The sequence below is a fragment of the Aedes aegypti genome, chromosome 1 (assembly GCF_002204515.2).
Source record: "Aedes aegypti strain LVP_AGWG chromosome 1, AaegL5.0 Primary Assembly, whole genome shotgun sequence".
Classification (NCBI taxonomy): Eukaryota; Metazoa; Arthropoda; class Insecta; order Diptera; family Culicidae; genus Aedes; species Aedes aegypti.
The window spans coordinates 779,696-796,803 of record NC_035107.1 but is presented as its reverse complement, the minus strand read 5'-3'; the positions used below and the strand labels follow the sequence as shown (position 1 = coordinate 796,803).

Here is a 17,108-nt window from a genome sequence, read left to right as displayed (position 1 = left end):
GAAGTGTTGAGGATTGTCATAAGTGCATGATTACAAATTTTAATAGATACTTGACAGTTGCACTCCAACACCGTCTCTAGTATGGGTCACTTTAGTCTTATGAGAGGTTTGTCATTGGGTTAGTGTAGGTTTGTAGAATTACTGGTTTTATTTCTAGTTCTATAAAACTATTGGTGTAAGAGAATACTTTAGGAATAGCATAAAATTAACTTTGTTACTTGGGTTGTGACATCTCGAAAAAAAAATACATCCAACTCCAGTAAAGGATGTATTTTTTTTTCGAGATTTATATGTTTTTTTTTAGACACTGCATGTTAATGCTTCCAGTGGGCAAATCGCCCTTTGAAGGAAGCACAGGAATTGACATTTAAAATATACTTTATGTATTGTATAATAATGATCCTTGATTAAAATTGAACTTAAATTTGCCGTCAAATTGTCTAAAATAAAAGAAAAAAATGATAATAAAATAAAGAACGCAATTCATATTTTATGAATGCAATATATGCACTATCTGAAAGCTTATGATTCAACGATTTTATCATGAGAATTGAAAAATATTTTATTCAAGTTTCTGTACTACTCAATGTAATACTTCGGTAATTTTGATGACTTTGAACGTGTCGTGTCATGTCACCGCCATTTAGAAAAGTGCATATCAGAAAGCATCACAAATTTCCTGATTTTTAAGTTAGAGCTTCTAGAATAAATAAATATTTTACATAAATTTTGAAGATGTATTTCAAAGTCGTTTAAAATAAATTTATCCACTCTTCATATACATTTTAATAAAACTCGGTCAACTACAAACATATTTTGTGCTTCCAGCCTAATTTGATTGCATTCTATTAAAAAAATACTTTCAAGAATACGGTTTCAAAAAGTTACGTAATATGTGAATAGTTCCTTCTAAAAAAAAATAAATAAAAAACATCAAACAACATATTAAGATAAGATATTTCATAAATTAAGACAATCTAACTAGTTTTGGCCAGATTTCATTTTTTTCTGATCATTTTGCATGGATACGATGTTTTTCTTTGCTTGCTTTTTTGGGGATAATAGAATATTTGATTTTTTTGCTGTAATTTAAGGATAAGTATAGGAAAGATAAGTATCAGAATACTCCATGTATTTGGCATATATTTGCAAGGCAAACATATCATGTAGTCCAGTCTGTCTGAACTCCAGGGATTGTTCCGAGAAACAGTAATTACTCCAGAAATCTATAATACAATACTTTCTAGAATATTTAAAAAAAATCCCACAAGTATTTTGGCATAAATTCCTCTAGAGATTTCTGCTGGGAATCCTCGTGATTCCAAATTATTCAGGGATTCCCCGAGAAGTTTATTTACAGTTTCAATGCTTTAAGAATGTCATAAGCTATTCTCCCAGTAATTCTTACCTTATTTTTACAGGAATTGCAAAAGGGATTTTGCCACAACTTTGTTTGAATGCCTTGAAGAAGTTGCCGGGGGATTCTTTTCGTTTTTCGTATCTCATATCAATAATAATTTAAGTAATTTTTGAAGGACTTCTAAGAGTTTATCCAAAAATTCTAGCGGATGGCAGGAATTTTTTAACTTTTTACTACAGGGTGTCCGCAAATTATCCGTACAAACTTTGAAGACATGGCTCTATACAATCAAGCATAATAAATTCAATATTTTTGCATGGTTTTAAACATTGGATTATTTTATTCTTAAGAAGTAAGTTTGACACATTTCCGATTTTAAATAATTGCAAATCCAACCCAAATGTATTGAGGTGTCTTAAAGAGAGCTATTTTCCGAGCTTTACGACGGAAGAGAAATATCCATAGAACTCACTGGATTTGAACCGTACAATTTTCTATTTCCAGTCTAACTTGAAGCCACTAACCTGTAGATTACTTCAAATCATAATAGGACATTTGGATTCATCTCTTTTTGGTTTTAGGGATAACCAAGGGGGTGGTCACTCTACGCAGTGTGCCTTGCACAGCTATGGCACATTTCGGCGCACTGACTGAAGTGCGTAGAGTGACCACCCCCTTGGGGATAACACATCTCCAGTATAGAGTTACATATATCTCAGGAGCACATAAATGTACTGACGAGCCTCCAACCAAATCGTCTCTCAGCTCATCGGAATCCTAGTGTGCTGCGCTAGACGGAGGCTCACGAAAATTCTAAAAGCGCGCGCTAGGTGATGTGCTCTCGGGGAGACTCGTCTCATGCGCTGCTCGGCGCTATGGCTCGCCATCGGTATCCAAGTCGTGAAACAACTGCTTTGTAACGAAGAACCTCTACAACTATCTTCTCCTCGTTATGCAGGTGTCTAGATGGCCTACATGATATGGTCGAAGACTCGCGATCCAAGGGTTACAATTTAAATCCTTCCCAATTTGAAGATGATTTTTATAAACATTTTACATAGCAATCCATGAAAATTTACAATGTTCAACTAGTTTTGACGTCTTTCTAACGGTGTAGTGCGTTTAATTAATGATTCGACTATTCGGATTGTTTTTCAAGAGCTGTCCGGAATTCGAATCAAAGTGTCCGGAATATAAAGCAAAAGTGTGGTTGTGTCCGGAATAAAAATCATGAAGAGGCCTAACAATTTTATTGATTAAAGTGAATTAAAGATGTGGAATCCAAATCTTCATCCTCCATTCGAAATTTAAGAGTTTTCAAGGCCTGATTAGGCTAAAGTTTTGTACAGAACGATTCAATTTATATGTGTAGTGATTAGTTGTACTTCGCTGAAGCCTTAAGTGTCCGTAATATGAATCAAAACGGTAGATGTATTATAAAAGGTATATGGACATTGATTTTTCATTGTTTTCAATGCGAGATCATCTTTCCAATATTTTGCTGTTCGGATAATTTGCGGACACCCTGTATGGTGAATTTAATCCCAATGAAATATGACAAAGAAATCAAACAAAAAATCTTATGTTCCTACAAGAATTCCTGTATAACACTGCTGAAGAAATCGATGTCAGAACGTCAATTTTCCTGGAATATATATTTTCCATTCAATCAAGACTTTCAGAAGTTTTTTCAAAGATCATTGCTGGGAACTTGTTAACAATTTCTAAAGGAATTCTTTCCGATATTCCTTAAGAGAATGCTTTTAAAGTAACTATCAGGATTTCTTCAGTAATTCCTTCGGCATTACTTCAGGAGTTCTACCAGAAAATCTTTCCAGGAATTTTCCAATAATTTATTAGGAAATTCCTCCATTACATATCCAAGAAATATTCCAGAAAGCTTTCATGAGCTTGCCATGATGAATTTCACCACATTGAAGTATGAGTCCTACGCTCCATTTTTTCATCAGAAATATCTCACGAAAATCCTGTATGAATCTCCCTAGGAATTCTTCCAAAAACTTTTGAGGATTTCCGATTTTTGAGGATTCTTTCAGAAATTCTCAAGAAAATAGAGCAGGATTTAAAAAAAAATTGGCGTCCTGATAGTTACTTTAAATTAAATGATGTATTACCAACTAAATAAATAAATTTTAAAAAATCGAGAGATTTTGAGAGGATTTTTTACAGGAAAGAGTTAAGATTTCAATCCGAATGAGCTGATAGAGAGTGTAACAGTTCAAGGCACATCGCATTATTCTCGAAGTGCACATTTTATCAGAACTCATTTTATTGATCAATAACGGCGCCGGTCAAGTCCTTACAGTCAGTTGGGATAAGGAAGGAATGTGTTTAATGATTGTTACTTTTACAGACCGAGAATACCTCTGTATCTTCACTATCATCATGGGAAGGGTGTTGATCAGGGAGGGAGCCATCTTTGGTCGGTGATGCGATCCATACAAAAGGGGGAAAAATACGACTCTTACTTAAAACTGGTTTTAAATTGTTATATCGCTGTGAGAATGGTAGATAATAGTCGAAGATAAAAAAAAGTACGTCGACATTCATAATGTAGAACCATGCAAAGGTTACTTTTAGCGATGAAGAAAATAAAAGGCATGTATATACAAAAACTATATGAAACAGGAATAAGGATGATTTATGTCGACACTTGTAGTGACGTTTGTTTGAAAATTACATAAGCGTAAGGTTGTCAGGATGAAAAAAGTGTGATCACGAGTATTTATTTATTTGATGGTGTATTCATCGGACAATACTGTGTGTCTTAATGAATCTATGGTTAGAGTATAAACGTCAATATTAAATAAAATCTATGTTAGTGTGGAGTCGTCGGGGTAAGCGAAAGAAATCATTGGAGCGTGTAGCAGATAAAGGTTATTTGATAAATGCAAGAAAAGTATTGAGTCTGAAATATCAATAGTAAATTGTTAATAAGTTTAATTTCAAATAAAAAAATACTTTTATGTCCAGAAAAATATTGGCATGACAAAAGCATGGTGAAAAAGTTGATAAATATTCCAATGCAGTTAAACAAAACACACAACCTGAGTAGTTAGTTTTCAGCGTGTCTGGTATATATGTTATACGAAAGGAAATCGGCAAACGAAAGAAATCGCGTTGTGTGTGAGTGACCCTCTTTAGGGCCATCTCTGCAGAGTGCGCAGAGAGCATTATTGGCTAAGAAGTTGCGGGTTGCGAACGACAAGATGGTGGTGGATGAAGGATTCGGGTTGATACTAGAGCAGAAGGAAACACGACAGAAAAACGAAGTAACTGATCTTTTTCGTCTGGTCACGATAGCGGCTATGAGGAGAGGTCGTCAATCTGTTGGAATATGTTATCACGATAGGACGTTTTCTCGGTCGATGTTAATTCGCGGCGGTTTTTACACAACGTGTCGGCAGCAAAATTTCATTCTTTTCCGAAATTCTTTTGGAAAAGTGCTGAGGGCTACAGAGCGGAGGGTATATTCTGGCAGGTTTATATCGAACGATCCCAGTAAGTTAGGAGCATCAAGTTTCCCAGTCAGGACGTTCGAGATGAACACAGCCTTGGCATTTTCTGGGTAGTTGTAATGATTCGATTTGCAGAAGCTGGCATCTAGCTTCGTACGGAGGCAGGTTCACAGGATCATTCCAAGGGAGCAATCGTAAAGCGAATCTTAAGAATTAGCGCTGCACAGCTTCAATTCTGTCAATCATTGTTGAATGATAGGGATCCCACACAATAGAGGATGATTCCAGTATAGGACGGACCAGACCTACATACAATGATATAAGAGTGGTCGCGAAATTCCTTTGTAATTTTGGACATAAATCCTAGTTGACGACGAGATTTTTTCACGATCTCCTCGTAATGAGACTTAAAGGTCAAGAATAACGCCCAGGTCTCATATAAAGTCCACCCGTGAAAAAAAAATTCATCACCGAACGCATGCCTGAACAAGATCGGTTGATAGAGCATTTAGGAACACTGAGTGTCATTTTGTTTTCCCCACACCATTCAATAAGCCGGTCAAGAAGCGATTGTAACTCGGAACAGTCAGAAATGTCCTCAATAATCTTGTAAATCTTCATAAGATCGGCGTTAAGTATGCAGAAGTCTTCACCGAGAAATAAGACGACATCATTGATGAAAAGGGAAAACAAGTATGAAACGAGCTCACCAGTTGAGCAATCCATCCTCGACTAATAACGAATATCTTTTTGCACTCGTACAACGCAACCCGAATACGATTAGTCTTGATTACGTTGCTCATTCACAGGAGCATGCAATGGAATCTAAAGCCAAACTCTATTGACACGATTCTCTTCTTCTGCGGATAAGTGACGAGAGAGCGTTCAAGAGCATTAACTGTCATAGACGATAACGATATCGAGCCATTCGGGAGATTTATGATTTGCCTTAAACAGGTACCAAATTCTTTGTTTTCTGGTAATGCAACCCAACTTAATTATAATTATATATAATCTATTAGCATATAACTGTAACACCTCTTTGGTCACAAATTGGGTATAGAAAATTGATCATATTCGCTTATGTTTCTTGATCAGATTGAGAGAGTCAGCGAATTGTGTATCATTATCATCCACGAACGATGAAATTCATGCGTGTTATGTGGATGCAAGCACAAGCAAGGGATAAAATTATGGCTCGTGTGAAATAATTGTTATATTTTCCAAAGTCTGCTACAGGAATTCAATTGAAAAAATATCCAAAGACTGTGCAGTAGACTGATGCAAATTTTGATCCTCCCAAAATTTGAAGTGATTCGGAAGAAATTTGACTGTGCACACGTTTATATGGAGTTATATGGAGATTACTATGGAAAACGCCAATCTTTCGTGTTCAGCCCTCTATCTCTTCGTCATAATATTTTATGGAAAAGTGAGCACACTCATCTCATGTGAAAACTTCCCAGCTAGAACTTTGCTGAAGACCACATTTTGATGGGACGTAAGGATAATTTGTTATTATTGATAACAAAGTCTATATCATGCTGAGATGATCATTCAATTACTTCAAAAGCAACACTGCTTTTGTGCTGTAGAACATAGTAGCCTGGATTACTTTGATCTATTCTTCCCGCCAGGAGCACCACTGTTGCCTGCCGAACAGTTGGTGAAGCATGCTACATGCAAACCAACTTTATGATGATGAATAACAATTTATCCTGACGTCCAATCAAAAAGTGGTCTTCGGCAAAGTTGTAGCTGGGAAGTTTTCACATGAGATGAGTGTGTTCACTTTTCCATAAAATATTATGACGAAGAGATAAAGGGCTGAACACAAAATTGGCGTTTTCCATAGTAATCTCCATATAAACTTCAAATGGCGTGTGCACAGTCAAATTTCTTCCGAATCACTTCAAACTTCAGGAGGATGCTATTCACTATAATTAAAATCGTTTAAGCATAGGGGAGCTAAAATTTCAAAATTTGCATCACTTTACTGTTCAGGGACTTTAACAATTCATGCGGTTATGTCTGCTGAAGTTTCTTTAGTAATTTTTCAACTCTTTCTTAAATGCTCATTGGCATTTCCCCCAAGGATATATTACATCCCAGACAACCAGAATTCGTATGAAAATTCACGTTATTACTCGTTGATTCACACAAATTACATAAAACCCGCAAAACACGGTGGATACAATCGTCAGATTGATGAGCTTCCTCGCATAAAACGTTTTTTCCATTTGTACATTTTGTTTTGTCCCGTATACTCGTACAAAGTAAGTCGAATCAATCCGTAGCAGCTGTCAAATCAACATTTGTTATCATAAGTTAAGTCGCATAAGATCACAGGTTAGTTCGGACGATAATTCACACACTCACATTGTATGTTTTTATTCATCACATAATATATGCACGTATATCGCCTCCACTTTCATACGTAGAAGGCCTTTTCGCGACATTTTATAAGTGAAATTTTGCACATACAAAGCCTCCAGGCGATTTCGTTATATGTACGTACATTTTGGTTGTCTGGGATGTATTATACCAGCAATACTTGCAGTGATTTAATAACTTTTCAAATAATGATAGGAATTTCTCCTGAGATTGGTCCAGAGTCCAGAGACTTAGTGAATTATTCTTGTGTTCCTCCAGAAATTCCCTTTACTAATTTGGGAAAAAAATACTTCCGTAATTCCTGAAGAAATCTTTTAACATGAGAATAACTTGGGAAACAATAAGAGGAACTCGTAGAGTTAATACTGAGAGAATTTTTGGAGGTTTTCATTACGAGATCCTCGTATAAAAAAAACTGTAAATGACAGTGTAAATATATTATTATTTTCCTGTATAGTATTCAAAATAAAATAGTTTTCCAAAAGTTTTAGCTTATTACTTTTTTCCTTTTAACTTTTAACGTGTTCCAAAAATGGGTTTATCTTTTAACTATGCTTATTTCTGCCTAAATGTTTCCATCATAGTAACATTGCTTACAACACATGCTTCACTCCATACATTATCATATTATTCCACATTGCCCGTCGATTTCCACCACTTTTTCACTACTTGATCAATGGTCATTTAAGATTCATTTACAGTCTATATTGTTTAGGAGACGCTGGCCCGTGGCTGTCAAATATCGCGCAAATCACGTGGTAAAGAGCGATCATACCGAATACTGTCCCGAAGGGAGCGACGTCCAACTTCAAACAAGGAGTCTTCTGAATTCTCAGGTACGGTATCATCATCATCATCGCCATTATAGTCGTTATGATTATTATTACTATTACACATAAATATGCGATTGGGGTTGTTGTTTTCGACGAAATAGTTGTTACGTGAATCGAGCCAGGTCGGGAGTGTTATCGATAAATGGAAGATAGAAGAGTATGTTGTGGCAATAACGGTTGAGTTAAGTGTCATTTCAACCTTGGCTGCCCGTATTCTTGCACCCCTTTGGAGCAGATTCTATTTTTCGAGGCCATGGACATTTACGTAAGAGTGATACATCTTGAGAAAACTCTCAGCGGGGAGTCGTTACGTGCGTATTTTCAATAATTCATGAGCCACACGTTTTTATGGAAATTGTTCAATGTACCATTCTGACATGGGCAAAGCAGTGAGAAGTTGGCAAAATTGAAAGCAGTCCTTCAAAAAGGCAATCTTGACGAAGCGGAATAGGGCGTAAATAATTAAACCATCATAACTCAGACCGCGGTACCTTCACTTAAATTTAAAGGGAAAATTAACGTGAGTGCTCGCGCTCGGTTTGTCAGGACGTTTTTTGCTTTCGAGGAAAAAAGAGAGAAACGAACTAAACTGGTGGTAAAATGGGACCAAATGTATTACACAGGTGAAAGCCATGTGGTTGTCATATGGTGATCAAAGAATAGTCTTCAAAAAATATTCCATATTGAATTAATAATTACCCAAGCGCATACAAAATCAGAGAATTACCAAAAAAGAGTGAGCTTCTTGCTATGAGCGTTGAAAATTCAAATGATATCTATCAATCACAATTTCATTCCGTCAAGCTTCAATCATTTTTTCCGAATAACTTCCGCAAAGTTTAACCCCACAGTGGTGACTTACCGCTCCAAGCGATTTATCGTTCAGTCGTAGTGCTATTCATAATCGAATGAAAACATTTCGTGGTGTTGCAACGCGATGTGAAATTGGAGTTAAGTTTAATCTATTATGCAGTCCAAATGCCCCAGAGCTGGCGTTGGAAATTGATTTTAAAATGCGGAAAATATAAGTTAGCACATTTATCGCTGTGAATTCTTTATCGTGGGCTTTTCCATGCTCATCAGAATAAAAATATTTGAAGCTAAAATCAACTTTTTGTTGGTTAACAACAGACTTACGTTAACGTAGTGGTTTCTTGCAAATTGTTTGCTATGGGCGTGTAGAAATCATTCATTCATTTATTTAGTTAACATCTAAACAGATAACACTGAATCAACAATTTCACGCCACAATACTCGGTTCGTGGCCGCATCTCTCCATCCTCGGTTCTGCCCCACGCTCGCCAATTCGATATGCACTTGATCCGCCCACCTAGCTCGCTGCGCCTTCTTGTAACAACCGGATCCGAAGCGAACACCATCTTTGCAGGGTTGCTGTCCAGCATTCTTGCAACATGCCCTGCCCATCGTATCCATCCAGCTTTGGCCACCTTCTGGATACTGGGTTCGCCGTAGAGTTGGGCGAGCTCGTGGTTCATCCTTCACCGCCACACACCGTTCTCCTGCACACCGCCAAAGATCGTCCTAAGCACCCGACGCATAGTGCTTCGAACGTATGACACTTGGGGACAAAAGTCATAACAGGTTGTTTTATGCGGTTTTGCACAACGCTGTTGAGGAGGAAGGCGTTATACACAAAAAACATCATTATTGGCATGACTGACACATGTTGCATCAGTAATAGCATAAGTGGCTTATACGTCAAGTTTTACATATGACACCATAGAACAGTGCTCGCTTTAGAATAAATGTTATAAAAAGCATGAAAAGTACTTTAGTTGTTTGCATAAATGATGTATATGGCATGCGTAACCATAAAAGTGTTTCAATAACCAACTTGTTGTATAAATATTGAAGTACTGATTATTCCAACGAATAAAATGAAACCCAATAAAAAAGGTTACATAAAATTTATTTTTATTGGCAACACAATTCATTTACGAGCTATTAATCATCCGAGAACAGATCAATCGAATCATTATCTTCTTTATCTACAAATAGAGTTGATATGTCGTGGATTTCTGTTTGATGATTTTTAGAAACATTTTTTCTCTTTTCGGATATTGATGGGTCTGTGCAGAGGAACATATAATTCATCAACTCCTTGTTACTGTTTATTCTTGATGACTTTCTGGTATGTTTCAACCGAGTTTCCCTTAACAACTTATGGGTTGCTTCCAACTTTAATTTTCAGAACAGCTCCAGTACCTTCTTTGATAAACATCAACCTGTATAGTCTGCAGTTAAAAGTCGATCCTGATAGAGGATTTGACCAGAGGGTTTGATTTCCTTTTGTTTCGATCATTATCAACGGAACCATCGCGACTGCTGACCATTGGAAACTTTCATCCGGTTTTCCCGCTTCCAAAAATGTTTGTTTTTACATGCTATGTCCTGATCTTCCATCGAAGCCCCACTTGTTTCTGATGCAGAAATCGGTTTCGGAATATTTTTTTTTGTTTCTCTTGCCTCAGCGCATAAAGGCTAGGAAGCAAGTTCGGATGTAATTCGTTCAAAGTGTTGCTAAGCAAAGTGTACCTCACTCCGATAGATTTAAATCAATGTACAAAGCTAACGCCTGTACAGAAGTCATGACCTGTACTTGATCCCCACTCGAAGAATTTGATACATACAGTCGGAGTTTTGCTTCACGAAAATTTTGTATGATCTTCCACATTTAGCACACTTTTGGTTTATATTGCAGCAATAAAATTTTCAAAACGTCTTTAGCTCGTTCTCAAATATCTCGGAGAATCAGTGCCATAACAACTGTACATGACATTCAGAACATGATTTTTTTAATCGGATGGAACGGCAGTAATCCACAGCTCGAAACAAACTTTATTGATGATTGTGGCAGCATAATATAAAAATCATAAGATGACATACAATCGGCAAACATATGCAGCTGGAATCACTTACAGAATTTAAAAAATACTTCAAATTTTATTTGAAAGTGGATTTTAGAAAGGTACTTTGATGTACTTTTTTGTATGGGCAAAAAGAAGATTTAGTGTTTTGATTTTCTTCTGTATTAAAGAGCTTATAGCTCAGAAGCATCTTTTTCTACAACTGTAAGAATATATCCCAGAAAATTAAATGGAATGACTCCTACTTACTTGTTTCAACATGGTCCATAACGGATTTTACTTTAAAAAAAATAATTAGAATGGGAATAAAGCGAATTGAAGAAGGATTAGATTGACACGAAAACAATGAATAATATATAATGATGAAACAACGTGTTGACACGTGGTGTTTTGGTTTGTTTTGAAAAGCGCACGAACTTTCTAGTATCTGTACTACACGCTCAAAACACGTGTTAACATCATGGCCTACTTGATTCGGTCGAATATAAAAGTTGAATTTTTGACTTTTGTCCAAGGCACGAAGCACTGTGCGACGTTCGAAGACTTCAAGTGCTTGCAGGTCCTCCTCGAGTATCGTCCACGTTTCATGCCCGTAGAGGACTACCGGCCTTATGAGCGTATTGTACATGGTACATTTGGTGCGGGTGTGGGTGTGGTGTAAAAAATTGTGTGAAGGTTTCAGGCGAACACTCCAGTTTGTTCGGATCCCACCGGGGACTACGACAAGGTGATGGACTTTCGTGCCTGTTGTTCAATATTGCGCTAGAAGGAGAGCCGGGCTTAACAGCCGAGGAACGATTTTTACGAGATCCAGTCAATTTGTTTGCTTCGCGGATGACATGGACATTGTCGGCCGAACATTTGAAAAGGTTGCAGACCTGTAGACCCGCCTGATACGCGAGGCAGCAAAAGTTGGACTGGTGGAGAATGCGACCGACACAATGTATATGCTAGATGGTGTGGCCGAGCGCGACAGGGCTCGTCTAGGTAGCAGTGTTACGATAGACGGGAATAAGTTCGAGGTGATCGACAAATTCGTTTACCTTGGATCCTTGCTGACGGCTGACAATAACGTTAGCCGTGAAATACGGAGGCGCATCATCAGTGGAAGTCGGGCCTACTATAGCCTCCACTAGAAGTTGCGGTCAATAAAGATATACACCCGTACCAAATATATCATGTACAAAACGCTCATAAGGCCGATAGTCCTCTACGGGCATGAAACGTGGACGATGCTCGAGAAGGATTTGCAAACACTTAGAGTCTTCGAACGTCGGGTGCTTAGGACGATCTTCGGCGGTGTGCATGAGAACGGTGTGTGACGGCGAAGGTTGAATCACGAGCTCGTCCAACTCTACGGCGAACCCAGTATCCAGAAGGTGGCCAAAGCTGGGAGGATACGATAGGCAGGGCATGTTGCAAGAATGCCAGACAGCAACCCTGCAAAGCTGGTGTTCGCTTCGGATCCAGCTGGTACAAAAAGACGTGGAGCGCAGCGAGTTAGGTGGGCAGATCAAGTGCGTTTCGATTTGGCGAACGTGGGGCAGAACCGAGGATGAAGAGCTGCGGCCATGAACCGAGTATTGTGGCGTGAAATTGCTGATTCAGTGTTATCTGTTTAGATGTTAACTAAATAAATGAAAATGAAATATTTGAAAATGTGATTCTTCTATTACATCAAATGTCAAATGATGACTCTATCACTTGTCCTATTCCATGATTTTTTCGAAATATTCGTTTAGCGAGTCCACAGCTAATTCTTATAATTTGAAATTTCGATATCTTGCCATATTTTCTTGTAAAAAAAACTACTTTATGAGAATGCTGTATGTTCTTGTATGAAACTATAGTTTCATAGATGTAAATAAAGTATACTTTATTTCATACATTCATAAAATGGGTCACCCCGCAAATGAGAGCCCCAATGAAAGCGTAGATAAAACCTTTTTTCATTATTCTACCGTAAAATCGGCTGTAATTGATCAGAAGGGTGAAATTGATCATCGTATCACACGATTCTATTTACTCGTAATGGAGCACAAATGGTGATGTAAGCTGCAGTAAATGAACGATGCTTGTCGTAATTATTGTCGAATTGTGTGTTGTGAAGTTTTTTTGCGTTAAAGAATGTTTATTACTATGAATATAACGTAAAATTTCAAAATCATGCACGGTGCAGTATTGACAAACACCTATGAACTTCTATTTATAAGCAAGGATGTAAACATGGTATAAACCTGAAAGTTTGTGAGGATGCTTGAGATATATCCCCAAACCAGATTTCATCACCAAAACTCGTACCAATTAGCTCATATGGTTGAAATAATTGAATTTCTGTTAGATATCATTGAATTCCTTAGGAAATTGCATACATTTAGGCGCTTTCAGCGTATTTCTTGAAATTTAACTATTCGTTATTTATATAAATATTGCATTGTTAAGAATTTTACAAGCATATTCGGATTCAGGGTGCTCAAATTTATCATATAGAGTTGTTTTGGAAACTAACAATAATGGCATTGACAAGTGATCAATTTCACCCTGAAATGAGATCCTCTGATTTTTTATTTTAGAGGTATTTGTTAAAACTAAAATGACATTTGTTAGAAAATTTCGGTACGTAAGTCGATGAGGCTCACCTTCGTACTTGTTTTCCTGCATTTAGTTGTTTGGGATTGTTAACATTATAGAAAACAGACTAGAAAAACCGTGAAAAATGATCAATTTCACCCGAAATTACGGTACTACGTTTAAGGGTTTCATTTAAGTATGAGATCTGGAACCACGAGTGAATGCAGTAGTGTAACTTCATTGTTATTCTCCTGCTCATCAGTACCATGGTACATGCAATAACTTACCACGTGGGGTGGTAGGTCATTTGGCAAAAAGTCGTTTGGCATAAAGCCGTTTGGCATAAAGAGTCTGAAACCAAAAATTTCTCAATTTTTCATTTTTACGTTTCTATTGAATCTTTATAATGACATCAGGCTTGTTTTGAAGTCAATTAATTCGAAATTACACTTTACTCAACAATCATTCGCTCTTGAATAAATTAAAGCATATTAGGAAAGTTATTGCCAAAAGTATTTTATTATTTATCCATAAATTACCCTTCTTTCAAATATTAATTCTTCTTTTGAGTTTCGCTATTGAAACAAATTTTTGCACTGAAGACTTTTGTATATTTAGCACAAATTTACCCTTCTCTTGATTGTTCTGTTGAATTAAAATTTCAATAAATTTCTCCTTCTTTTATGCATAGACTGTTCCTTGAAGCTATTTTTTTTTGTTTCCAACTGACACAAGGGCGGCAATCGATAACATTGATCTGCTCAAATTATCAGCGAAAAGAGAAATCGATTACTGCAGTTACTTTGATAGGTTGTGCTACTTTTCCCCGAATGTCGGTTCCCCGAATGCCAGTTCCCCAAATATCCCGTTTCCCCTACTAGACCACTTCCCTGAAAAGTTTTTAGCACTCATAATTGTCGTAACTTTATACATTTCGGAGTGGTGAATGAACTGACCATCTAATATGCACCCTTCTTTATTTAATTAGCGGTTCTTTCGAGTTTTACCGTCCCCAGCATTTTTGCCAACATGTGTATTAGACAGTTTCACAAAAATCAAAATTTCTGGGATTCAACCAGTCACCCCCTAGTCCTAGTTGCAATACTAAAACAAACAACCAGACAAATATTCATCCAATTTGGAGAAGATTAGGAGGTGCCTCAAGTCGAATTTGTGCCAATATGCAACATATACTTTTTTTTTTTGGACAAACGCGCTGGAAAAATATTATTTCAATCACAAATTTTCCATTATATCGATAATAGACGGTGTTTTTGATGTACACTCTAAAATTTGAATTTATACTGAACCGTTGAAAAGTTTTGTCTAAAATATTTTCTTTTAAAGATGTGTTGTTCATTTGAGCTATACTGTGAAAAGATTTTTTGCGCTAGAGCTTTAAACATTTTGAACGAAAAATAATCTGCTCTTGTATATAGGTTATTTTTTCATTAAGTCGCATTGATAAATCCTTGGATTAGAGCTTTTGCAAAAAAAAAATCCATCCTTTTATCAAGTAATTTTCATCAAGTATTACGTCCAAACTGGGACAGAGCTTGATCTGCAGCGAAATATTCTATGAGCGTTCCCTTGATAAAAAACTGCGAACTTTCTTTGCCAATTTACTGTTTTCAAATATGTACAGTAAGCACCCGATTTTGTCAGCCCTTCGATGAATTTTAGGCTGACAAAATGGGGAACCTGACAAAATCGGGTCATTTCATTTTGTTCCTGTTTTTCAAATTTTGACGTGTTACATGGTTACATGGACTTTTAAGAGGGCAATGGACATGGGCGTAGCCAGTTTTTTCTTGTCAGGGGCTCCCTTCTCCCTTATGTTGTTCACATCGATTTTTTTCACTTTTAATAAAATGCATTGCCATTGCCTCCTCTGGCTACGCCCATGCGTGCATGACATCAAACATCATCATAAACATTAATGTGAACGTGGTAAAACATGACGATTACAACTTTTTGACAAATTTAAAATAGGCTGACAAAATCGGGTCAAAAAGCTGACAAAATCGGGGGTAGACAAAATCGGGGGCAGACAAAATCGGGGGCTGACAAAATCGGGTCAGTACTGTATATTGCAACAAGCTCAAAGGTATTCTATGTTCTGAGATGTAGAGACACGTCAGGAGTTTTATTTAGGCTCGGTGGCATTGATTCCGGTAAAAGCTAAAAAAAATCCAATATTTATTTTAAGTCAATCATTATGCCAAACGGCCATTATGCCAAATGACCATTATGCCAAACGGACATTATGCCAAACAACCATTATGCCAAACGACTTTATGCCAAACAACCATTATGCCAAACGACTTTATGCCAAACGACTTTATGCCAATCACCACGTGGTGTATCTGTAAAAACAGATTTTGGTTTTATAGCCCCATTGTTGGTAGACTCCAAAAGGCAAAACATCGTTTCACAAACTAAACTCCCTCGTTTTACTAACTGGGTCAATTTACGAGCCAATTCAAGTTACGAACCCCCGATCTAGTTCATAAATTTAGATTTCAGTGTAATCGTGAATGTTGTATGTTACAAATGATCTGAAATGTAATAGCATTTTAAGCTTTTTTTATTTTTCTTCAATATTGCATAAATTCCAAGTGCTACTGGGGATATCTTCAACAATTGCTGCAAAGATTTCTAGGGGAAGTGGTGGAAAAATGAACAGGGGAGGTAAAATGAACACCGTGCCTTTTACCGGCAAAAAAAAAATTGATTGAATTTTTATCACGCACGGACGATTTAGAGCATAATTCGAAGTGTTCGGGTTGATACGGAGGTCAATTGAAGTAAAAATGTCAACCAAAACTATGATTTTAGAAAACCACGTTTGAAAACTAGAACTGACGTAAGTTTTAGCTCGGGAGTCTTGAGGTTTTTCAGTGAGGTCAATATCGTTATGGTATGATGCAAAATCTGATACCTTTAGATTTCTCTTTGAATGGGTTACAATCATTAATGGATGTATTTTCGGGAATGCAATGAAAATTTTCAAAAATATTTGTTTTGCTCACGTTTTTTGCATGGTGTTCATTTTACCCACATAGTGCAGGTAAAATGAACATTTGCATTGTTTTTTGCTACCGATAAATATATGTGAAAACTTTACTATTTCAGTCTGAATTCGTGTTGTTGCTATAGATAACATCCCTAGTTTTGATGTTGTGCGATAGAATTATACAATTTCTTCATTTTTCTATCAGAAACAGGATGATATCCTTAAGGTGTTCATTTTACCACCCCTTCCCCTACACAAATTCCACAAGCAATTCCTATTTACAGGTTGCTCCCAAAATATCTATAGAAAAGATGACCGGCATTTTGTAAGGAACTTCTTCAATGATTTAAGGATGGTCTTCAAAAATTTCTCCAACAGTCAATTCAAGGCATCATTTGAAAGTACTAGAGACTAACTAATCCGTATTGTTTAACCTTTGCCTTATCAGCAAGATTTCAAATGTACTGTTATTCAGGGATGCCTTACATATTTCTCAGCGGCTCATCAACATTATCAATCAACTCAATTCCAGCTTCATCATTCAGAGATGTTAATGAACTGTTACTC

The 17,108-nt window shown here is 36.8% G+C and overlaps 1 protein-coding gene across 2 annotated transcripts in view; it reads left to right on the top strand.

The window, feature by feature from the left end:
• Positions 1 to 17,108, top strand: part of LOC5576812 (pyrokinin-1 receptor) — a 351,135-nt gene that overhangs the window by 332,521 nt on the left and 1,506 nt on the right. For both annotated transcript variants that reach the window (XM_021838770.1, XM_021838769.1), the window contains one exon: positions 7,949 to 8,069. In XM_021838770.1, coding sequence (XP_021694462.1) covers positions 7,949 to 8,069 — 121 coding nt within the window. The remainder of the gene's footprint in view (positions 1 to 7,948; positions 8,070 to 17,108) is intronic.